This window comes from Mauremys reevesii, linkage group 11 (genome assembly GCF_016161935.1).
Source record: "Mauremys reevesii isolate NIE-2019 linkage group 11, ASM1616193v1, whole genome shotgun sequence".
NCBI lineage: Eukaryota > Metazoa > Chordata > Testudines > Geoemydidae > Mauremys > Mauremys reevesii.
In genome coordinates, this window is record NC_052633.1 from 20953833 (window position 1) to 20978639 (window position 24807).

General features: G+C 45.7%; 1 protein-coding gene across 1 annotated transcript in view; it reads right to left on the reverse strand.

Annotated features, from left to right (window-relative positions):
* Positions 1 to 5124: 5124 nt before the first annotated feature.
* Positions 5125 to 24807, reverse strand: part of LOC120375097 (aldehyde oxidase 2-like) — a 94284-nt gene continuing 74601 nt past the window's right edge. The window contains exons 27-35 of the mRNA XM_039495765.1: positions 24602 to 24697; positions 23457 to 23585; positions 22495 to 22569; positions 20804 to 20856; positions 20091 to 20205; positions 18878 to 18943; positions 14484 to 14672; positions 12981 to 13148; positions 5125 to 5313 (exon numbers count right to left, since the gene is read on the reverse strand). Of these exons, the coding sequence (XP_039351699.1) occupies positions 5260 to 5313; positions 12981 to 13148; positions 14484 to 14672; positions 18878 to 18943; positions 20091 to 20205; positions 20804 to 20856; positions 22495 to 22569; positions 23457 to 23585; positions 24602 to 24697 (945 nt within the window). The 3' untranslated portion in view covers positions 5125 to 5259. The remainder of the gene's footprint in view (positions 5314 to 12980; positions 13149 to 14483; positions 14673 to 18877; positions 18944 to 20090; positions 20206 to 20803; positions 20857 to 22494; positions 22570 to 23456; positions 23586 to 24601; positions 24698 to 24807) is intronic.

Consider the following 24807-nt stretch of genomic DNA (forward strand, 5'->3'; position numbering starts at 1 on the left):
CCACTTTACACTTGTCCCAAAAGTCCATTCTTCTCAGACACATTCTCAGTATAGTCCTATGAACTCCCAGGCCTCACATCATGTTTGCTCCTAGAGAGGTTACATGCAATCTCACTCCACAGTAATACCTAAACTTTGTGTTTAGTACACTGGATTGCAAAAATACTTAAACTTAATTCAATAAGGTCTCCCAACTATATGCAGGAAATAGGCATATCTGTCTCAGTCCCAATTCAGGAAAACATTTCAGCACATGATTAACTTTAAGTGCTTAAGTACCATTGACTTAAATGGGGCTTATGTGCTTTCCAAAATAGGGATGCTTTTCTGTACTGGGACTTATTAGAGCAGACTGATTTTTAGACCCAGATTTGGTTGCATCCCATATAAATGTGCTATCTGAGTTAGCAGTGTTGCAGCCATGTTGGTCCCAGGATATTAGGCAAGGAGCGGGAGGTAATATCTTTTATTGGCCCTATGACAGGAATAGACAGGGGTAATAGGATTGCTCCCTAGTATGTCAACTTCTTCATGGGCCACCTTGAGGAAGAATTTTTGGACAAATACACCACAAAACCAATGATATACCTGAGATACATCAATGATGTTTTCATCTTCTAGGCAAATGACCTAAACTACCTCATAGATTTTCATCACAACTTCAATAAACACCACCCATCCATTAAACTCTAGAACACTCCTGCACCAGCATCGCTTCCTGGACATCACAATCAGCTTCAACAATGGAACCCTACACACAAAAATATACAAGAAACTTGCAGATCACTACAGTTAATTTCACAGTAACCACCCAAAACACACCAAGAAATCTGTTATCTAAGCCAGGCACTCAGATACCACAGAATATGCTCCAAGGAAAAGGTCCAGAGTACACATCTTGACACACTTTAAACTGCATTCACCAAACAAGGACACTCCACCAGAGAAGTAGATCACATCATGGAATACCCCGAAAGAACGTGCTTCAATATGGGGAGGAGGAAAGCCTCTGACCTTATATCCGTAGTTGTTACCTACAATCCGACACTGGAACCCATATGGGATATCATTAAACAATTACAACCCATACTTGATGGGGACCCCATTCTGAAAGAAATCTTTCCTAAGCTTCTCTTCTGGCCTTCAAACAACTCTCTAACCTTTCAAGATCCATGGATCATAGAGGTGCCTATCACAACATGTGGAATACATCATCCAGTGCACTAAATGCCCCAGTATCAACTGTGTATGTGAAACCAGACAATAACAACACTCTCAAATGAATGCACACAGAAAAATGATAAAAGATAAAAACTCCCTAACACTCATGGGTGAACATTTTTCACAAAGCACTCAGTCCCTATCTGACCTCTCAGTCTTCATCCTCAAAGGAAACCCGAACAAGAGTTTCAAATGATGAGCCTGGGAGCTTAAATTCATAACTGTGCTCGATACTAAAAATCATGGACTTAATAAAGACACTGGATGTATGGCTTATTACAATAAGTAATCTATAACTCACTAACACCCATTTTTTTGTCCTATGACTGCAGATATGTTAATGAGCCACTTCACCTTGAATAGTCTCTTATAATGTATAACTACTTATGTTAAACAATCTGTTCCACATTATATTTAGCTGTGACTCTTGGAGCATCTTTCCCAGACCTGAAGAAGAGCTTTGTGTGTAGCTCAAAAACTTGTCTCTTTCACCAACAGAAAGCTGGTCCAATAAAATATATTACCTCTTCCACCTTGTCTCTCTAATATCCTGGGACCAACATGGGCTGCAAACAGAAAATTTAAAGTAATGGTACATTTAAAAGCCAAAGCAAGTACTAAAAAACAGAATTAACATACCTCAAAGCACCTTAACTGTGTTCTCATACCCCTGCCAAACTGGTTCAGACTTCATGTTAGGTGGATGTGTGTGTGTGTAATATCTAGGGTGACAAGATGGCCCGATTTTATAGGGACAGTCCCGATTTTTGGGTCTTTTTTCTTAAATAGGCTCCTGTTACCCCCCACCCCTGGTCCCAATTTTTCACACTTGCTGTCTGGTCACCCTAGTAATATCACAGTTAGTTAACATAATATGTTAAAACCAGAATAACTTGGTGGTTCAGGCAGGAAGTTTAGCACCTGAGGATATTCTAAACCAGGGGTGGGCAAACTTTTTTGGCCTGAGGGCCACATCTGGGTGAGGAAATTGTATGCAGGGCCATGAATGTAGGGCTGGGGCAGGGGGTTGGAGTGTGGCAGGGGATGTGGGGTGTGGGAGGGGGTGCAGTGTGCAGGAAGGGGCTCAGGGCAAGGGGTTGGGGTGCAGGAGGGGTGCGGCAGGAGGCTCAAGGCAGGGGGTTGGGGGCTCAGGACAGGGGTTGGGGTGCAAGAGGGGGTATGGCAGAGGGCCCAGGGCAGGGAGTTAGGGGGCTCAGGACAGGGGGTTGGGATGCGGGGTGCAGGAGGGGCTCGGGGTGCAGGCTCTGGCCTGGCGCCGCTTACCTCGAGCGGCTCCGGGGTGGCAGCGGCATGCAGCAGGGCTAAAGCAGTCTCCCTGCCTGCCCTGGCCCCATGCCATTCCCAGAAGTGGCCAGCATGTCTGGCAGTGGCTCTTGGGGGTGGGGTGGGGCAGGCGGCTCCACCGCGCACTGCCCTTGCCTGAGGGTTTCACTCCCAAGGTTCCCATTCAGTGGTGAGCTGGAGCCGGTTCTCACCGGTTCGCAGGAACTGGTTGTTAAATTTAGAAACCCTTTTAGAACCGGTTGTTCCAGGACAACCGGTTCTAAAAGGGCCGCCCTGCCCCCAGCCCCAGCTCACCTCTGCTTCCTGGGCTCCTCCCCTGAAGGCTCTGCCCCTCCCTTCTCCCCCCACTCCCCTGCTTCCCGGGAATCAGATGTTAGCGCGGGAAGCCTGGGACTGGGGAGGGCTCAGAAGCAAGAAGCAGCTTGGCAAGATAAGCTGGGGCGGGGAAGCCAGGAGGGGACCAGGGAGGGGTGGTGCGGCCTAGCCCAGTCCTGCTCCGGCTGAGCGCCCCAGCTCCGACCCAGGAGTGGCCGAGTGCCCCGGCTCCGGCCCAGCCCAGCGCCTCCGGCTCCAGCCGCGAGCAGCTCCGGCCCCGAGCACCCCCGGCCCCGGCCGCCCCCAGCCCCAGATCCAGCTGTGAGCGCCTCCAGCTCTGGCCGCGAGCGGCCCCGGCCCAGCGGTTCCGGCTGCAAGCGGCCCCGGCCCAGTCCTGCTCCAGCCGAGTGCCCTGGGCCTGGCCTGGCCTGGCCCGGGTTCTGGCCGAGCGACTTCGGGCCGGGGCCAGAGCCACTCAGCCGGAGCCGGGGCCGGGGCTGCTCAACCAGGCCCGGGGCGCTAGGTTGGCACAGGACTGGGCTGGGCCGCGCCACACCTCCCTGGAGCCCTCCTCGCTCCCCCGCCCCATCTTAGCTTGCCAAGCCTGGCTCCGGCCAAGCGGCTCCCCCGGGCCTGGTCCCTGCCAAGCGGCTCCGGGTCAGCCCCAGCCTGGTCCAGCACCCCCGGCCCAGCCTCCAGCATGGTAAGGGAGCAGGGAGAGGGTGTTGGAAGAGGGCCGGGGAGTTTGGGGAGGGTGGATAGGGGTCAGGGCGGTCAGAGGGCAGGGAACAGGGGGATTGAAGGAGGGCAAGGGTCCCGGGGGGCAGTCAGGAAGGATCAGAGGTTGGATGGGGCAGTGGGGGCCAGTCAGGGGCAGGGGTTCCACTTCCAGGGGCAGTGGGGGACAGAGAGAAGGGGTGGTTGGATAGGGCAGGGGGCCATCAGGACTGAGAGGAGGGAATGGATGGGGTAGGGATCCGGGGGGGTGTGTGCGTCAAAGCATGTGGGGGGTTGGATGGGGCAGGAGTCCCGGGGCAGGCACGACCCCCTCGTGGGGTGAGGAGGAATTTTTTGGCAGCTCATCACTGCTCCCATTGGCTGTGGTTCCCCATTCCCGGCCAATGGGAGCTGCGGGGGGTGGTGCCTGCAGGCGAGGGCAGTGCATGGAGCCCTCTGCCCCCACCTCCCCAGGGGCCGCAGGGACGTGGTGCCAGCTGCTTCCGGGAGCAGCACGGGACCAGGGCAGGCAGGGAGCCTGCCTTAGCCCCGCTGTGCCACAGAGCTGGCAATCCCGCAGGCCGGATTGAAAGCCCCGATGGGCTGGATCCGGCCCGCAGGCCGTAGTTTGCCCTCCCCTGTTCTAAACCCATATACGATGGAGTTTTGCTTACAGATGACAGCATCTCAGGGTTAAATGACACAGTGACAAAATCATTTGCACTCAGTCTACAGGTGAAGTCTGAAGGGTGTTAAATATGAACCAAACAAACATATAACATTTCTCCAAGATCTAACTACTTACACATTCAATTACACAGAATTTGTAAAACTATCTGTAATTGCATCATCTGATGACTTCCTAGTAATATTACAGAGGGCTTCCTTCCTCTCCTCTGGAAGGCATTGTGGAGGATGAGAAACAATGAGACTGAATGGCTTCCTACCTTTTCAGGCATTGGTGGGAGCCCCCTTAACCCACCTCTCTGACAAAAATTCCCCTCAAAATTCATAAGGCTGTCACCTCATCTTCTTTAAAACCCGTCCTTGAACCTACCTCTATCATGATGCCTACATACAAATCACTACCACCTGGCACTGGTTGGGCAAGTGGTGAGCTGACACCTTTTCTTTTATGATAAACTCCGTTCATTTTGTTGTGATTTTTCCCTCTCAACTCCACTTCTCCCCAGCCGTGTGTCTGTATCATTCACCTGTTGAATCATGTCTGAGACCTAGACTCTGAAGCTCTCTGGGGAAAGGAATATCTTTATTTTTTTGGTACATGCGTGTAATGGGATTGGGATTCCTAGGTGCTACAGCAATCGACTCAATTAATAATTACAACAGTGAGTGTAAGTGTGTCATAAAGTGGATGCAGCAAGTGACAAAGAAGCATAGCTTGCAATTTGGGGGTAAATTCTACTTTCTCTTACGCCAGTGTGTTATTACCTTGAAGGCCATGGGGTTACTCCGATTTACAATGATGTAACAGAGAGCAGAATTTGATCCACAGTTTCTCTGAAATTAAAGATCTTCTTTCTATCAGTACAGTGGAGCTGCAGTTAATAATATCTTGGTCCACAAATGTGTGAGAGAGTGGGTTTTAAATCAAATATTTTATTACTACATTTGGAATGCTTTAAACCAACAGTGATGGAAACAGTCACATAATTATTTCATACTTTGGAAAATACAGTATTAGGCTATGTCAATGGCCCAAGGTTTATAGGTTCCAGGCTTATCTTTGGGAATCTAAAATGAAAAAAAAAGAATAAATCATAGTTTTGTTAAGTTTGACATTATTAAACAAGAGAGAATTCACTGTAATTCAAAATCTGTGGGCCCAAAATGTTTTTTTTTTATCCATGTAAATGTCACTGTCCAGGCTAATCCATACTTTCACACCTTGATTATAATAGATTGTAAAATCAACCATGACCTTAAGTAGCTTGTTGAAGATTTATAACCATAGTTAATGAAAATCAATCTCCGATAACACAGACAGCTCAGGCCTGCTCACGGATGAGCCTATAGGCCAAAGGGCCGAAGTCAGATAGAAAAATTGGCAGCAGAGTTTCCACTACATCATGTGGCTGGGGTCGGGGAGGTGGGTAGAGATTGGTTGTCTGTGGAACTATGGCTATATTAAACCACAGAGGTCATGACATCTGCAGGGGAATCGCACAGATCTAAGGGAATTCTTAGAGTGATGGGGTGGGCATCAGTGCAGAGTCTTAGACTTTCCATGGTTTAGTCTGATGGCTGCCCTGGGAACTGTTCTGTCTTGGTTTCCCTTTTTATGCTTAGCCCCAACCTCCCATGTGGAAAGTCTGAAGGTGTGGAGTGAGAGTTAATGTTCACCAGCAATAACTTACTGGGGGAAAGCCCTGCAGGGTCCCAACATGACGGGGCCACAAAAATCAGCTTTCTCCCATCAACACCATTTCCCGCCCCCATCCCCCACCCCCATGCTTCCCCCTGAAGCCACATAAGATGAACCAAGCTGAATTTTCATGCAGGGGTTTAGATGGGTATGGGAGGAGATACATTATCTTGTGTTGCCTTAAGTCCCTTGCCTCTGATTTCAAAAGGAGTGGGATTTCCACTGCTTTATCCCCATCAGAAGGAAATCTCAGAGGAGAAAATATGGCCCACAGACTTGGTGTCACTGGCCAAAACAAGTTGAATTGCATGTGGTAAAGGGATTGCTCTTGAACGGTAGACATGACTGAAATTCCTGCACAAACAGCAAGGGAGAAGGCTGGTCTGTCAACCTTCAATGACCCTGTCTTTTCCTTTGTGACTCAGTCCCTCCCCACTGCAATGGCAGTGCTGGTGCCATTTTAATTTTTGCAGATCTTTTCTGAAAGTAAGTTTGAGGCAGCAGGAAGTAGGTCTGGGCATTAGCAAATGGGAATTAAATTAATCAGGCTAATACTGTGTCCTGGGCAGACTGCCAGCCTTGAAGGACACTACTAAACACCCTATTAACACCAGGGAACTGAGACTTCCGTAAAGAGGCTGAGAAAGGACTGGAGATGTGTGGCAGGAGGGTGGGTGAGAAGCCCTCCTAGAAAAGAACCAAGGACTCTTCCTGGTCTTTAGTTCCACTGCCATGAAGTTTATAGGATCAGGGTATATAGATATAGAATTGCATTCACATTTTTGCAGGGAGCATATCTGCAAGTAAAAGAAATTAACAAAAATTTGCCTGTAAAAATGTCCTTATCCTTAGTGACATTTATTTTCCAAGTCAATGGATTTTTCTCACACTGCCTAGTTATTACTGTGTGCAGCAACTGTATCTAAAAAACCTCCCAAGACTGTCCATCCCTAGTTGTCATCTACTACCCCATAATGGAATCCATACAAGGTATCGTCAAACAATTACAATCCATCCTGGATGGGGACCACATTCTCAAATAAATCTTTCTTGAACCCCTTCTTCTGGCCTTCAAACAAAGACGATACCCCGTCATCCTGCACCTCGGAAGTAAACGGGCAGTGGATTTACTTTCATGAAAACTGCATCACAACTAGTCTTGGTGGAGGACAGTGCACAAGGCTTTGAGTGAGCTAAACTTCATTGGACAGGAGATTAACCTAATAGTTAAGTTTAGTCTCTAGAAAGCATGTTATGATTGTGCTTTATATGTAATCTTTTGTTTCCATTATCCTTACTCACTGTCTCTTGAATCTCTGGTAATAAACTTATCCTTGTTTTCACTACCAATACATCTAAATGCTGTGATCCTGAGCTGAGTCATTCAAGCTGGTGCGTACACTGTTCCTCTGTGGCCAGCAGCCCGGGTATTTCTCTGGGTGTTCAGTGGAGAAGAGTCTAGACACTACAAGGAAACACTTCAAAGGAGCTTGGGGATTTGGGTACACCTATTGTTAACCTGCAAAGCAAAGCAAAGGTTGTAATAGTCCAGAGGAGAGCGTTTGGGTGACTAACAGGCTAGTGCTGTCAGGGAGCTGACACCCAGCTGTGCACAAGCAAGTCTCACCTACGTTGGAGGCACGGGGGTAACAAGAATTGTCACAGCCTCTAGCCTCTAGGCATCATTGTAGTATAAGTAATAATAATAACCTAAGTAATTCATAGATTCCAAGGCCAGAAGAGACCACTGTGATCATCTAGTCTGATCTCCTATATAGCCATAGAGCTCCCCCAAAATAATTCATGGAACATCTTTTGGAAAAACATTCAATCTTGATTTAAAAATACGCAGTGATAGAGAATCTACCATGATCCTTGGTAAATTGTTGCAATGGTTAATTGCTCGCACTGTTAAAACTGTATACCTTATTTCCAGTTTGAATTTGTCTAGCTTCATCTACCAGCCATTGCATCGTGTTATACTTTTCTCTGCTAGACTGAAAAGCCCAGTATCAAATATTTGTTCCCCATGTAGGTATTGACAGTCTGTAATCAAGTCACTCCTTAACCATCTCTTTGTCAAGCTAAGTAGATTGAGTTCCTTGAGTCTATCCCTAAGTCATGTTTTCTTATCCTTTAATCATTCTTGTGGCTCTTCTCTGAACCCTCTCCAATTTATCAACATCCTTCTTGAATTGTGGGCACCAGAACTGGACACAGTATTCCAGCAGTGGTTGCACCAGTGCCAAATACAGAGGTATAATAACCTCTCTGCCCCTACTCGACATTCCCCAATTTGTCCATTCAAGAATTGCATTAGCCCTTTTGGTCAGAGGGTTGCACTGGGAGCTGATGTTCATCTGATTATCCACCACGTCTCCCAAATATTTCTCAGTCACTGCTTTCTAGGATAGAATCCACCATCCTATAAGTATGGCTTACATTTAACAGTGTGCAGGGAAATAAGCAGAGGTGGAGATGGAATTAATTCCCCCAACTTGCAGGCAGCCAAAGGCATTGCAAGGATGCCCCTCCAGGACTGTTATTTTCAGATGCTGCCCCTCTGTGCCCCTGGATCAAACAGTCTGGGCCACTGGATTCACTGTGTCTGCCTGCCCACAGCAGCTTCTTCATACTGACATTTTTGACCAGCCTCCTGCCCCCAGCTGGGAGCTTCAGCGGCACAGAGGGCTTTGGACTGTTTCTCCATGCCTACTGTAGTTCACCCTGAGTGAAGAGGGCATGGCTGCTTGTTTCATCATGCTACATGCCCTTGTGTAGGTCCCTATCCCCCTCTTTTCCCCTGGAAGCACAGTAGTGAAACTGGTGTGTGTTTTTCCAAGGGTTTGAAAGTTGGAAGCAAAAAGGGTCAGGTTATGCTATCATCCACAGAATGGCCAAGCAGAATTTCTGCATGGCCCTGTGCTCAGCAGCTGTGCTGGCAATGTGTTCCCGGTGTTTCACAACGGCCCTCGCTCTGTGGCTCACCAGTACACTCATCATCATTGCCTTTTTCTAACACCAAGATTGGATAGGGCAGAGGTTGTGAGCAGATTCCATCTGCATCTGGTTTGATCTGCCCTTTAAGCCTGCTGGGGAATTGCCTGGATAGTTTTCTCTACTGTGTTATAGTCAGGGGCGGCTCTAGGAATTTGGCTGCCCCAAGCAGGGCGGCATGCCGCAGGGGGCTCGCTGCCGGTCCCGCGGCTCCGGGGGACCTTTTGCAGACGCGCCTGCGGAGGGTGCGCTGGGAGGGCGGCAGGCAGCTCCGGCGGACCTTCCGCAATCATGCCTGCGGGAGGTCGACCGGAGCCGCGGGACCAGCGAACCCTCCACAGTCGTGTCTGTGGGAGGTTCGCTGGTTCCGCGGCTCCGGTGGACCTCCCGCAGGCATGACTGCGGAAGGTCCGCCAGAGCCGCCTGCCGCCCTGCCAGCAAAATGCCGCCCCAAGCGCGCGCTTGGCGCGCTGGGGTCTGGAGCCGGCCCTGGTTATAGTGCCACCAAAACCAGCTTGGTTCAGAACATGCTGTGGTGTGTTTACCTAAGCAGGCAGAGAGAGACTCCTCAGTTGACACTGACAAGTTATGGCTGCAAACACATACTCCACAAGACCCTGATTTAAAGGGAAAGCTTTAAATAAAGGCGCTTATCATAGCCTGCTTTGATGGCTCCCAAGCAATAAAACGGAGCCTGTTTTCCCATCCCAAGAAAGGGTGATTAATTTAAAGATTTGCTTTACTGTTTGGATACAGGTTTTGGCTACGATGGTGGCTAAGCCTTTGCTATTTATGTGGTTTGGTGTCCATGCTTTACTCCATTTCTTTTACTGCAGGCTATAAATGGACACAGATTCTCGGCAAGCAAGGCCAGATGTATCAGGGCCAGGTCATCCCTCTATGTTTAGAGCACAGAGGGCGATTAATGCAGCAGAAAAACCTGCAAAAATGGCCCAAATCTGTCAGGTGGGGGCACAACGTGGCCTCATGCACCTCTCCCTCCAACCCTACAGAAGCCTTTCTGTGTGAACCCTGGGAATTTTGCACTCTTTGGGTTTGGGAATGGAATAGGAGGGCAAGGAGTGGGGGCATTGTTGAGTCCAGCAAAGCCACAGAATCCTCCAGCAAAGCCACAGAAATTAATGCTGTCCCACTGTGACAGAATACATCCTTCAGTTCCCTTCCACCCCACATAGAAAGCTTGGGAGAACAAAGGAGACATATAACATGATCTAGGCTCTGGTGAATCAAAGTGAGGAATGAATTTTACAGTTGAGGACCCTCACCAAAGAAACTCTGCTTCTAGTCTCTCATACAACCCAGGATGCGATAACCACCAGTGATAAAAAAGGCCAGAGAATGAGATGATCTGAGAGAACCAGGCCCTAGAGCTTTACAGTTTAAAGCCAACACCTTAAGGGCCATCCAGATATTATTTGGAAGCCACTGTAAATATAGATACTTGTATGGGAACAAATTCATTACTGGTGTAATGCTACAGAAATAAATGAAATGACACAAGGGACTTCCTGGTCTACACTACACATTTAAACCGAATTTAGCAGTGTTAAACCGAATTTAGCAGTGTTAAACCGAATTAACCCTGCACCCGTCCACACAACAAAGCCCTTTATATCGATATAAAGGGCTCTTTAAACCGATTTCTGTACTCCTCCCCAACGAGGGGAGTAGCGCTGAAATCGGTATTGCCATGTCGGATTAGGGTTAGTGTGGCCGCAATTCCACGGTATTGGCCTCCGGGCGGTATCCCACAGTGCACCATTGTGACCGCTCTGGAAAGCAATCTGAACTCGGATGCACTGGCCAGGTAGACAGGAAAAGCCCCACTAACTTTTGAATTTCATTTCCTGTTTGCCCAGCGTGGAGCTCTGATCAGCACGGGTGGCGATGCAGTCCCAAATCCAAAAAGAGCTCCAGCATGGACCGTACGGGAGATACTGGATCTGATCGCTGTATGGGGAGACAAATCTGTTCTATCTGAGCTCCGTTACAGAAGACGAAATGACAAAGCATTTGAAAAAATCTCCAGGCTATGATAGACAGAGGCCACAGCAGGGACTCAGCACAGTGCTGCGTGACAAGCGTAACGGAAAGCCAAAGAATCAAATGGACGCTCATGGAGGGAGGGAGGGGGTACTGAGGACTCCAGCTATCCCACAGTCCCCGCAGTCTCTGAAAAGCATTTGCATTCTTGGCTGAGCTCCCAGTGCCTGAAGGGTCAAAAACATTTTCCTGGGTGTTTCAGGGTATATGTCGTCAATTTACACCCTTCCCCCACCCCGAAAGAAAAGGGAAAAAATAGTTTCTCGCCTTTTTTCAATGTCACCCTATGTCTACTGCATGCTGCTGGTAGACGGGGTGCTGCAGCGCTGAACACCAGCATCCCCTTCCCGGTGGCAGACGGTGCAAAATGACTGGTATCCATCGTCATCATCAGCCTGTGAGTGCTCCTGGCTGGCCTTGGTGAGGTTGGCCGGGGGCGCCTGGGTAAAAATGGGAATGACTCCCGGTCATTCCCGACAGACGGTACAAAATGCTTGGTAACCGTCCTCATCATAGCAGCTGGAGGCTGAGCTCCATCAGCCCCCCTCCCCTTTCATGTCTAAAGAAAAGATTCTGTACTCTCTGGACTATCATAGCAGCGGGAGGCTGTGCTCCTCTCCCCCCACCCTTTAATGTCCTGCCTGGACTATAATAGCAGCTGGAGGCTGCCTCCCCCTCATTTTATCTCACTAAAAGTCAGTGTTTCTTATTCCTGCATTCTTTATTACTTCATCACACAAATGGGGGGACACTGCCATGTAGCCCAGGAGGGTTGGGGAGGAGGGAAGCAACAGGTGGGGTTGTTGCAGGGGCACCCCCTAGAATGCCATGCAGCTCAGCATTTCTGTGGGATCTCTGGGGCTCTGACCCGGAGCAGCTGTGCTCTCTGGTTCTCTAGTACAATTGCCCCATATTCTAGGCAGGACTGACTCTATTTTTAGACAAAACATAAAGAAGGGAATGACCCGGGGAGTCATTCCCATTTTTGTCCATGCGCCCCCGGCTGACCTCAGCGAGGCCAGCCGGGAGCACCCATGACAGCAGCAGACGGTACAAAAGGATTGATAACCGTCATCGCCAATTTCCAATTGCAAACGATGCAAAATGACTGATAACCACCATCTCATCGCCAATTTACAATGGCAGACGGTGCAATAGGGATGGTAATTGTCTCTGCTACCTTGCAAAGGCAAATGAATGCTGCTGTGTAGCACTGTGTAGCACTGCAGTACCGTGTCTATCAGCAGCATCCAGTACACATACGGATGCATGAAATGATTGTCTGCCGTTGCTTTCACGGAGGAAGGATTGAGTGACGACATTTACCCAGAATCACCCGCGACACTGTTTTGGCCCCATCATGCATTGGGATCTCAACCCAGAATTCCAATGGGCGGGGGAGACTGCGGGAACTATGGGATAGCTACGGGATAGCTACCCACTGTGCAATGCTCCGGAAATCGACGCTAAGCTCGGTACATGGACACACACACTGCCAAATTAATGTGCTTAGTGTGGCCGCGTGCACTCGACTTTATACAATCTGTTTTAAAAAAACGGTTTCTGTAAAATCGGAATAATCTCATAGTATAAACATACCCAAAGTCAGCCCATAATTTGTAAAGTACTTTTGGGTTCTTCTGGAGGGAAGGTGCTATATAAATTCAAGTCATTATCAGTGAAGAAATTGAACAGATTGGTAGGTTCAGAGCCTGATTCAGCCAACCCCCCAGTTTATGATTTCTCATCTCTAGCTGTCAGTATATCCTGCACTGGCAAAAAAAAAAATAGAACAAAGTATAGTAAACTAAATAAAACGCAGGCACCAGTGAGTGTAATGCCGTATGTAAAAAAGATGCAGCTCAATGACGAATTTGTGTGAATACAGAATAATTCAAAATCAAGACATGAAGTAAGGAAGAGGAGGAGGCTAACCCAGCAATGTTTCCAAAGAATTAATTAAAAAACCCATTACCATCTCAGTAAAGTTATCGGCACAGGCCATTCGAATCCGCTCAACCGTCAGGGGGCTGTTCAGGGTGAAGGTCCCAGTTAATCCTCTTTCCTTCCGCACAGCAGCCACTGCATCCCAGATAGCAAAGAACACAGAACATCCCAGGAACAGCCCTGCCTCGCCGATCCCCTGGCAGAGAACAAAGGCAGACACATAGGTTTGCTTTAGAAACTGATTGACAACAGGGGCCCAGATCCTTAGCTGGTACAAATTGAGATAGCTCCATTGAAACTACATCGATTTACACAAGCTGAAGATCTGGCCGATTCATGTCAATGGAGCTAGGCCTGCTGAAGAGCTGGCTCAGACACTAAGTTTTATATCAACACAGCTGGACACAATAAATCTCCTCAGGGCTCTGAGTGCTCCAAGACACAGAAGAGTTGAGGACAAAGATTTGGTTCATAATTTTTTAAAAATTCATAGCACATCTCCACTCTAAGCAAAGGTTCGCTCTGACTTGGATTGCATCTGTTACACTGCAAAGCAATGAAACAATTCAGAACTTTCAGTATAAATACACCTCCAATCTATCCAAATCCCTTATAAGTGGATTTCATTGTATATGATGAAACAGAACTAGGCAGCCTTCCTTTCTCTATTCCAGTTCCTGAATGGATAAAGTTTGCATTGTTTAATCTCTCCAAAGAACTGTGATGGTTTCTGTCTCTAGCATCATCTCCACTAGAAAATGTCTATTTGCTCTAAGCTATTAAAGATATTTATCCCTAGTAGGCATCCAAAGTGAACTTTCCCCTGGAAATTCCCATGTCTCAGATGCAGTTCCTCAAGATACTAGGCTAGGGCACTGGACATCTGCATCTCTTACCAGCACAAGGCCTACTTAAACTCTATTCTGAGGATGTAATTGGTGCATAAGCCTTGGGTTGGCTCTACACAGGGGTGAATTTATCCTTACAGCACAAGATGGAAAGGATATGAAGGAAGTTCCTTGTGGATAAGACAATGGAAGATCTGTATTCTGTTTTCCTGTGAGACACTGGGCAAGCCTCTTAATCTCTCTTTGCCTCACTTCCCCATCAGTAAAATGGAGATAATTCTTCCTTTCTACCACCCTGTGTTTACTGTAAGCTCTTCAGGGCAGGCTCTGTCTCTTACTATGTGTATGTACAGCATCTGGCACACTCGAGTTTCAATCTCAGATGAGGTTTTCTAAGTACTACCATAATTTTACAAATACATAATAAGAAGAAAGACAAAAAAAATCAAAATAAATTAATGCATGAAAATTACCCTTTTTCTCACAGCAGGTGAACTTATAAAGGTCCTTCTGGTTCTAAAGGTATTACTAGTGCCTGTGATGTTCCCCATTTTAAGTATAGGGAACATCTCTGAAACCTGTAATATCGCAACAGCTGGAAAGCACTTTTAAAATACCACACATGCACTTTGGTAACATGCAGGACTTGCTATGACTTTATACAGCACAGTTGGCTTGTTTACCTTGGAGGAGTAGATGGCAATTGGGTTTCGGGAGTTTGGCAGCAAGTAAACCCTGAACTGTTCAGGTATGTCACAGACAGCAGGGATTTTATACGTATCTGGACCCAGAGTGTACTGCTCTCCTTCTGGGGAGAACTTTATTTCTTCCATTGTATAAAGTCCAACCCCCTGAACAAAGGCACCTTCAATCTGAGGAAAAAATGTACACAATTTCTATTTTCATTCACATTAAAAGATAAAAATGTGAATACAACTAAATTTTTAGATCTACAACATTAACTGGCTCTTTTCCTTCCATGGCAACTGGGCCAAAGACAAATGCTAAACTCAGAGAGTAGTTATTAATGGTTCCAATCCTGCTGGAAAGGTATAACAAGTGGGGTTCCGCAGGGGTCTGTTTTGGGACCAGCTCTGTTCAGTATCTTCATCAACGACTTAGATATTGGCATAGAAAGTATGCTTATTAAGTTTGCAGATGATACCAAACTGGGAGGGATTGCAACTGCTTTGGAGGATAGAGTCATAATTCAAAATGATCTGGACAAATTGGAGAAATGGTCTGAGGTAAACAGGATGAAGTTTAATAAAGACAAATGCAAAGTGCTCCACTTAGGAAAGAACAATCAATTTCACACATACAGAATGGGAAGAGACTGTCTAGGAGGGAGAATGGCAGAAAGGAATCTAGGGGTTATAGTGGACCACAAGCTAAATATGAGTCAACAGTGTGATGCTGTTGCAAAAAAAGCAAACATGATTCTGGGATGCATTAACAGGTGTGTTGTGAGCAAGACACGAGAAGTCATTCTTCCGCTCTACTCTGTGCTGGTTAGGCCTCAACTGGAATATTGTGTCCAGTTCTGGGCACTGCATTTCAAGAAAGATGTGGAGAAATTGGAGAGGGTCCAGAGAAAAGCAACAAGAATGATTAAAGGTCTAGAGAACATGACCTATGAAGGAAGGCTGAAATAATTGGGTTTGTTTAGTTTGGAAAAGAGAAGACTGAGAGGGGACATGATAGCAGTTTTCAGGTGTCTAAAAGAGTGTCATAAGGAGGAGGGAGAAAACTTGTTCATCTTAGCCTCTAAGGATAGAACAAGAAGCAATGGGCTTAAACTGCAGCAAGGTTGGACATTAGGAAAAACTTCCTAATTGTCAGGGTGGTTAAACACTGGAAACACTGAAACTGCCTAGGGAGGTTGTGGAATCTCCATCTCTGGAGATATTTAAGAGTAGGTTAGATAAATGTCTATCAGGGATGGTCTAGACAGTATTTGGTCCTCCCATGAGGGCAGGGGACTGGACTCGATGACCTCTCGAGGTCCCTTCCAGCCCTACAATCTATGAATCTATATGAGACCAAGTTGTACTCACACAAATATTCCCACTGGGTCAAATTCTACTCTCCTTTACCCCAGTGTAAATCCAGAATGAAGTCAGTGATGTCTGTAGAGTTATTTCAGATTTACACTGGTGTAACCGAGAGCAGAATCTGGCCTACTGATTTCAATGGCTGTACCCACAGGACCAAGAATTTGCCCAAGAACTGTAATATAAATAATTAATTCAATATAACACACATTGAAAAAGGAATTGTGGAGGACAATTGACATTTCTTCCTAGAAAAGTTGGCAGACACTTTTATTTGACAGCGTTACCTCTTTTAATCTGAGTGGCTAGCCAAAAATTAGGGGTCTTGTAAATTGTTCCATCATATTTGGGGTCGGGAAGTAATTTTCCTCCAGGGAAGATTGGCAGAGGCCCTGGAGATTTTTTGCTTTCCTCTGCAGCGTGGGGCATGGGTCACTTGCTGGAGGATTCTCTGCACCTTGAGGTCTTTAAACCACAATTTGAGGACTTCAATAACTCAGACATAGGTTAGGGGTTTGTTACAGGAGTGGGTGGGTGAGATTCTGTGGCCTGCATTGTGCAGGAGGTCAGACTAGATCAGTGGTTCCCAAACTGGGTTTGTGAACCCCTGGGGGTTTGTGAAATGTTACAGGGGGTTCTTGGAAAAAAATTCCCTAATGGTGGACAGAGCTGTCCCTGGGAACCCTGGACAGCATGGGGCCAGCAGTCTGTAGCCCCTGGACTTCCAAGAGCTAAGCAGATCAAAGCAAGTGTATTTGTCACACTGAGGAGATTTAAACTTCATGACTCCTTAAAAGAAATGGAAAGGGAGGTGGATATTTTTTGCTGTTTTTAAAATTAAATAGGCAGCTACTGTTGTTTTTAAAATTCTTATGAAGAACAAGTTTAAGCTTTGTTGTAATGTGTGTTGTTTACCTGCACTGCTCAAGACCTGAATGCTTATGAAGGAGGAATGATTTGAGTTGGCTTCTTAAATACCTTCATGCTTTAAATTAAATTAATGGAGATATCCTATCTCCTAGAACTGGAAGGGACCTCACAGGGTCATCAAGTCCAGCCCCCTGCCTTCACTAGCAGGACCAACTACTGATTTTGCCCCAGATCCCTAAGTGGCCCCCTCAAGGATTAAACTCACAACTGTGGGTTTAGCAGGCCAATGCTCAAACCACTGAGCTATGCCTCCCCCCCTCCTTGATGAAACATAGGAGCCTTGAGGATATAAAATAGAGAACAGAGGCCACATGGTTTGTCCTTTTTCCTCCCCTACTCATGCTGAAGGCAACGAGAATGCTGGAGCTGAGGAGATTGATCCCAAGGCTAACAGTGAGAGCCTGCATATGAAAGACTGTAACCAACCTGCAGTATCCTGGGGTGAGAAAAACTGCTTAGTCAAGATATTGCCCCATCTAATAGGGTTGAGAATTTAGACTGTGTCTAAAAGACTTATCTTTTATTTTCCTTTGGTAACTACTGACTTATCATTTATGATCACTTAAAAACCATTTTTTGTAATCAATACACTTAGTCTAATGTTTATCCTTACCAGTGAGTTTGACTGAAGTGTTTGGTAAATCTGCTCAGGTTACAAAGGCTGGTGTATGTCCACTTTCCATTGATGAAGTGGTGAACCAATTAGTAAACCTGCATTGCTCAAGAAAAGGTCTTGACTCTTGAGCTGTGCAAGATGGTATATTCCGGTGGTACAAGGCTGGGAGCTGGGGGGGAATTAGGCTGGTGCCTCTCTCTCTGTGATTCATGAGAAGCTCTGGGAACAATCATGCAATCTGGCTGGATGTGGGTCTCCACATGCGGTTGTACTGAGTGGTAAAAGCACCTGGAGGGGTTTGTTGCTTGTCTCCAGTAAGGCATTGTGAGGGACTTCTCTTCGAGGTGGTTTTATGATGTAGGCGTAGCAGGAGAGTTAAATTGGCAGGAGGAGCACTGCAGTGTGTACACCGCCACAGTTAGGTCAACGTAAGCTGCCTTATGTTGATTTAACTGTGTAGAATAGACATGGCCTTAGTTTCCCAGATCTGAAGAAGAGCTCTGTGTAAGCTCAAAAGCTTCTCTCTCTCACCAACAGAAGTTGGTCTAATAAGAGCTATTACCTGACCCCCTTGTCTCTCTATGAAAGATTCTTGGCATTGGGTGGAAAGTCATCATCACCAATGAAGAGATCTGAGAAATCACCAACAAGCAGCTCATTTCCACCAGAATCAGAAGGAAGCGCTGGACATATTTGGGCTGTATACTCTAGATGCCAACACACAGACTCCCACATTAACTGTCAAGTGGAAACCAACTGGTGTGAGGAGATGAGGGTTTCCAAAAGAAACTTTAAAAAGAACCCTTAGCATGGATGGCAAGATAGTCAATCTCAACACCACAGAGCAAATGGAAGTAGCGGCAAATGACAGACAGGAATGGAAGATTTCCCTGCTGTGTGCCAACATTGGCATGGAAAGGATGTTAAAAACAAACAACCACTCACCCACCCACCCTCATAAAAGAAAAATCATTTTTCTGATATGTATTACCACTACCAGAAAACTTGTTGCCAAATCTTGGTCCCATTGAAGTCAAAAGTGTATTGCAATTGACTTAAATGGGACCAGGATTTGGCCTTCAGGAATTATTTTTGCTTTCTGTGTAGGCTGAGGTGAAGATGAAGACGAGACAACAAGAGGGATTAGTGACCTAATCCTGTGATATGCCAAGTGCTTTCTGCAAGGGCTCAGTTCCCAGTGAAGTCTACAGGACCTGTAGTCACTCACCATCCTTCAGAAAATGTTCAGCATGTTGCAGTAGCAGGCCACTTAACTTGTTATCATTAACACGTGCAACAAAAAGCAAATATTGCCTAATTCTGAGCCCAATCCAACACCTATTAGAGCCAATGGATAGCCTCCTCTTGACGTCAGTGGATGCTGGAATGGCTCCCTTAATGGAAAGTATTTTGGTGCAAGAAAAAGCTATCACTAACATCTACAGCCAAGCGTGCATATGGAAGTATTGGTACATACCTGTCCTATATCTACAGCTGGATTTATGCTGAAACAAGCATCCATGACAATGTCTGTTCTGATGTTCTGTTAAACAAATATAAACTGTTATGGGTACATACTTTACAAGCAATAAAAATAGCAGGTTTTAAAGAATGCGAACACCATGCCATAAAATAATATTCCATGGTGACAGCAAAGTATTGCAGATTTATTCTGAAGCACAGAAGCAAGCTTCAAAGGCCCTGGACTGACAAGGGATTAATCTGTTTGAAGTAGTTTTGGTGAACACCCATGAGCATATGGCAACTGAAACGCAACATTAGCACCCTGGGCTGAGTTAAGGAGCAGGCTGAACATTAGCTCCAGAATGAACTTGTTGCTTGCTGTCTTGGTAGAAGCCCAAGGTTTGGATTGTGGTTAGCTAGTGCCTGTGTTAGGTTGTGAGTCTAGAAGTGCTGCAAGGGGCATTGTGCCTGAAGAAGGAAGTCAGACGAGTGGCCACTATGCTATACTTGAAGAAGGTATAGTGTCTGCTCCCACTGCACTGCTAACTGGTGGGAGAAGGTGTCTGGACATGAGTAGCACAAGGTGTGGGGGAGGCATAGCCCCACCCATGGTGCCAGACACTTCCAATGAGTTGTGAGAGGCATTGTAGTTGCTGCTCCTGAATGTGCTTCCCTCAGTATCACTGGAGCCATTCTGCCTGTCTCCATATTACACAAAACCAATGCCCTTGGGAACTGCTCTTTGTCTGGTGCCCCTCTACATTGCCCCCTTTATGTGGCAATGCCTTCGATTGCTTCAATAAAACCATGTGCAATAGGGGATCATTACTAATTAACTGGGCATATATCGTCGCACAGTTGGCCCTTGTGGGCAGGTTCAGTCTATCAGGTCTCATTTAAAAGCCACAAAATAAGGTGGTTTATTAATTTATTAATTAATTATATTATATTATATTAAACTGTTCTTTATCATCTTCTGTTCTATTGGACTTTCTCATCCTTAGTCTCATTAGTTAGCACCAGATCTTCTTTCTAGAATGTTAACAAACGAGACTGAGAATGACAGAGCCATTTAGAGTTATCTTGGCACTGTCTTGAGAACATGCAATGAATGCCATGTCTCCCTTCTCAGCAAAAAAAGCAAGAGGAAAAATAACTACATCAGTGCAGCTCTGGAGGGAGACATATAGGAGTCTAACCAATGTGTACATAAAGGCACCATTTACCTTGTGATCTCCTGTCAGACAGTCAATCTCCACTTCAGAACAAGCAGCTCCGAAAACAAAATATGGGAAAGCCTGGCCTTCCCCTGTGTCCCAGTTCATATTTGCCATATAGCCTCTGGTGGGAGTAAGAGCATCCTTCAGACTGAGTGAGCAATGGCATTTGATCTCCACCACCACCACCACCACCCTCTCAATTGCAGAGCAGATTATCATGGAAATCATGTGACAAGACCAGGTTAATATCCTGCTCCAAGCCAGCTGTTTTCACAGGCTGTAGTGAAGAAGGCCTCAGTGTTGCAGCACTGCTGTGTGTCTGCTGCACACAAGAAGACAGAGAGCCAGGAGGTGGCACAGACTCCTAGGTATCATGGAGCACATCTCATGGTAGGTTTTCTATGTCCCATCATGGTGGAAGGCTGTGCAGAAAACTACACGGTCCCATCTTCCAAACACCTAGCACAGGGAGGGAGATGCAGCAGTGGCCAGGGAGGAGACATCTTTCCCTGGCCCCTGCCATCGCCCAACATGCAGCCTGTTTATGTGAACTGTGTGCTAGGTGCAGGATTTGGCCTTCAATAGAGAAGGAAATGGGGAGAGTGAAAGGATTGGGGAGGCTGAGAGGGGAGACTCTTATCCTCATTTGACAAACCCCCAAGGTCCACATCTATGACCCTTGATGCCAGTAATTTCAGAAAGATAACAGCATTCCTTACCTGAAGTAGCCAGTAGCTGAAAGACTCACACTTTGATCATAAGCTTCAGTAATCTGCAATAGGTACATTTAGTGTTAAAGGTGAATAGAAATTTAAGTAAAGAAATAAAAATAATATTTTTTAAAAAGAAAAGTAACAGTGGGGAGCACTAGGATGCAGAATGGGACAGCAGAAACCCAAATGATAGAGAATGGAAGTTACTGCAGTAAGCACAATTTAAATCAGTTTCACTGCATCTGCCTTAGGGGGTTGTGCTGGTGAAACATTTAAAATAAGTTCATTTCTAACACAGACCAGGCCTAGTGACTTGCCGGTGGTGACAGAGGAAGTCAGCACCAGAGCCATGATTAGAATTGAGAACTGCTCATTCTCAGTTCTCACCCTACTAGACCACACTACTCTCACTCGGACTTTAATTAATCAGAAAATGTTTATGCACATTGATACAAACCCATAACCCTACTAACTTCAGTGTAGTGGTTAATTAATGAATTAAAATCAGAATAAATCAGAATAAGTAATCTGATACACTCTATTTCAAACCAGTAAGGGAAGGTGAAGGAACAACCCTCCCCCAAAGTATGTATGAGGAGCATTCTTTAGCCTGTTAGCCCCACAAGGCAGGGAGTGTCTCTTTTCTAGATTTGTACAGCACCCAGCACAATGGGGCCCTAATCCTGATGGGGGACTTTAGGCACTGCCACACTAGAAATATTTGCCGTTACTAATAATTTAGAAGCCTGAACAATCGTGCAGAACCAATTGCATCTTAGTTTAAAGAGAAGTGGGTTTTTATTCGGTATTTGTGTCATAGAGGGCAGATACTCAGGCACCTGCCAAAAAGATGAAGTAGGTGTGGTTAAAGCTGCATGGGAAGGCAGGTGAAACAGGATTAGAAGGAAAGCTTTGGTGAAGAACAGCCTGAAGTCTATGCCAATGGTGCAGTAGTGATGTGCTGGGAAATGCTGCAGGAAGAGGAAGGAGAAAGCTGATCTTGGTGTAATGGACACTAACAAGGTAGATGCATCCATAGCAGCGAGCAGCAGTGATGGAGAGATGAAGTGGTGGTATCCAGTGCAGGCCTAACTAGACAAACCTATTCCAGGGGAGACGTGCTTTGGATTGTAGCCCTCTGGTGAGGACTTCATTCTGCAATGGACAGAATGATGATGACATGATGTTCTGGAGATTTTGGGAATGGTCATTATATGTCAGTACATCCACTAATAAATGTTTTGTCATCACTAAATAGAACAGCGTGATTTTCACAGGGTTATATGTAGGAATGCAGTCACAGCTACCACCATCCCCTTCCAAATAGTGCTGCATGGCCTCCCATTCCAGGACTGATTTCTGATGAATACTGCACAGCTGATGCATCTATGCTGCTATATACATAGACAACAGTCCTCAGCTCCTATCCCATTCTTATATACATAGAATGGATACATAGAAGAGGACAGCACAAGGGCACCCCATGCAAGAGCCAGGGACTATTTCAGGAGTTTGCCGGTCATATCGGGGGGAACAGGCTGCACAATCCATCCTGAGGCACGATCCCTCCTGAGCTCCCCCTGGGGCAGTGGGTTCCACGCTGCTTCCTACTCAGGGATGTTGCTAGATGCTGTAGTATAGCCCACAATTTATCAGCCCACGTGGTTTTTTATAGTCATGTAAAAAGCAGCACTGACCCAGTCCTCCCATTTCCCTTCGGGGTTTTTATTAATGATGGGCTCCAGGCGTTTCCGAAGAATCTGACAAGCATTCTGGAGAGGAGAGAGGTGGGAAACAATGAACAGAGAAAAGAAGATGAATTCAACAACAGCAGCAGCAGAAACATCTGCTTTGAAATTTCAAAACACTATAGCCTTTAATATGGCAGTGATACCCCGCCAGGTATCTCTCCAGTCCGCCTCTACCCACTTTTGCTCCATGCTGCCTTCGACCAAAGGCTGTCCAAGGTGAGTTTGATTTGTGTCAGAGAGTCATTCTGAGGACCATCATTCCATTACCCTCATGAACATCTAAACCCCTCTTCTGTGTTCTGCTAGCTGGCCAGCCACAAAAGCAGTGCTTATCAATGAGCAGCACTGGTGTCTGTCCTGGTGAAACTAACCCATTTGCATACCCATGTTTAACTGAAGCCATCACCAAGTAGAAGACAAAGAGCCTGGCTCTGATCTCCTACTGATTTTACACTGATATAATGTCACTAGCTTTGGTCAGTGTACAGTAGTGCCAGGAGGAGCAGGCCCAAAGTACATAAAAAAGTAAAGGTGTTTCATTCTGACAGTAATCATGTCACCAGATGCACATGAAATATATCCTGGACTCTGTTATCAGCTTATGTTTAAGTATCCCTGGTGATACGAGGACCAGTCGATTCCTCTGACTAAATCCTGTGCAAGCATCTTTAGATCTGATACAGGAAAGCAGAGAGGAAAAAGTTGTGAGCTAGCACTAGTTCAGTAATTTGCCCTGCCTTACACTGCTCATGTGACAAACAAGCAAGAGAGACTCAGGTGAGGGTACTGATGTGCTCTATTCATGGTGCTCGGAAACTACAACGATGAATAATGTGCAAACATTCAGAGCAATATGCATTATTTGAAAGAAGCAATAAAAATAGTAATAATTCATAAAAAAATGTAACCTGGACTGCTTTTCCATTGACGTCTGAGCCAATCGATCCTGCTGTGACTATTGCATTAGGCACAGTTATTGTGCTTGTTTCACAAAAGTGTACATATGACAGTGGTACCTTCAGTTCACGGCTGGCAATCTGTAAGTAAAGTAAACAAGACAATATCCAGTCCCACTGAGAATAAATAGTATTGACTCAAGAAAAAGAGCACTAGCATTGCTATGTCTACACAAAACCAAGCTTAATAGGGGATGGCTAGTGTTACTTTGACAATGCCAATCACTGAAATCTTATTCAACTGCTGTTTTTTTACAGATCTACCCTGATGACATGCATATAATTGTTTTAATAAGAGGTGGAGACAGCTGGGAACAGTTAAATTATACTATTCTTCTATATCCTACATTTTCCTACCTTTTTCTTGGAGAAGGTGGTGGATATAGGGTGGGTTGGAGAGTTTTGTCTCAGATCTTTTCTCAGATGAGCTGTTCTCTCTAACCTGACTTTTGTTGCATATGGAATATTTTGGGCCAGATTTTAAATATAATGATTAGCTCTTTCTCTATTGGATTTGAACTCTCACCCTTCTTTCTGCCTAACCAAATCATTTGAAATTATTAGGTAAGTTCATATGCCCAATTTACAATGTGACACTGCATTGTCATAGATATACCTCATCAGCATACCTAATTTCAGTCCCAAAATTACCTACTTTCTACCTACGTTTGGTGTCTCCACACTTTCATGGTTTACAGGTATTTATATCAGAAATGCAGAATCTTGGTGCTGAGGTTATAGAGAGAGCTATTTACATTGAAGGAATTAACCCCACATCATTTTAATTTCCTGCATGAATAATTTGTGTCTCCTCCTTGTTTTGGTCCTTGTCATCTACTGTGTTGTACATTTGGTGCCTAAATATCTTTGTGGATCTGGGCATTAGTCTCTGAACTTACGCCTTCCTGAAATCTGGCTTTACCCATAATTCAAAAGCAGTAACGCAATATAAACCTCGACCTGCGCCTCTATCCTGACCTTGGCTGTTGTAGAGTTTCCCTGCAGAACCGCTGAGTGCCATTCACCTTCTCTACTGATACAATCACATATCTTTCTCATATTTTCATCTTCATTCAAATGGTTAATTCCTGTCTAACCTGCAACATCTTGGTGTGAATTCCTTGTCCCAGTTCAATTCCACCATGAGTCACCAGCACAGACCCATCTGTATAGATATGGACCAGAGCTGCAGCCTAAGAAAAATGACAGAAAATTGTTGTTTAATTCATTAAGGCTGATGCTAACATAATAACCCTTTTTAACAAGGGGATGTACCAACAAGTGCAGGGATGGAGTCAGATTT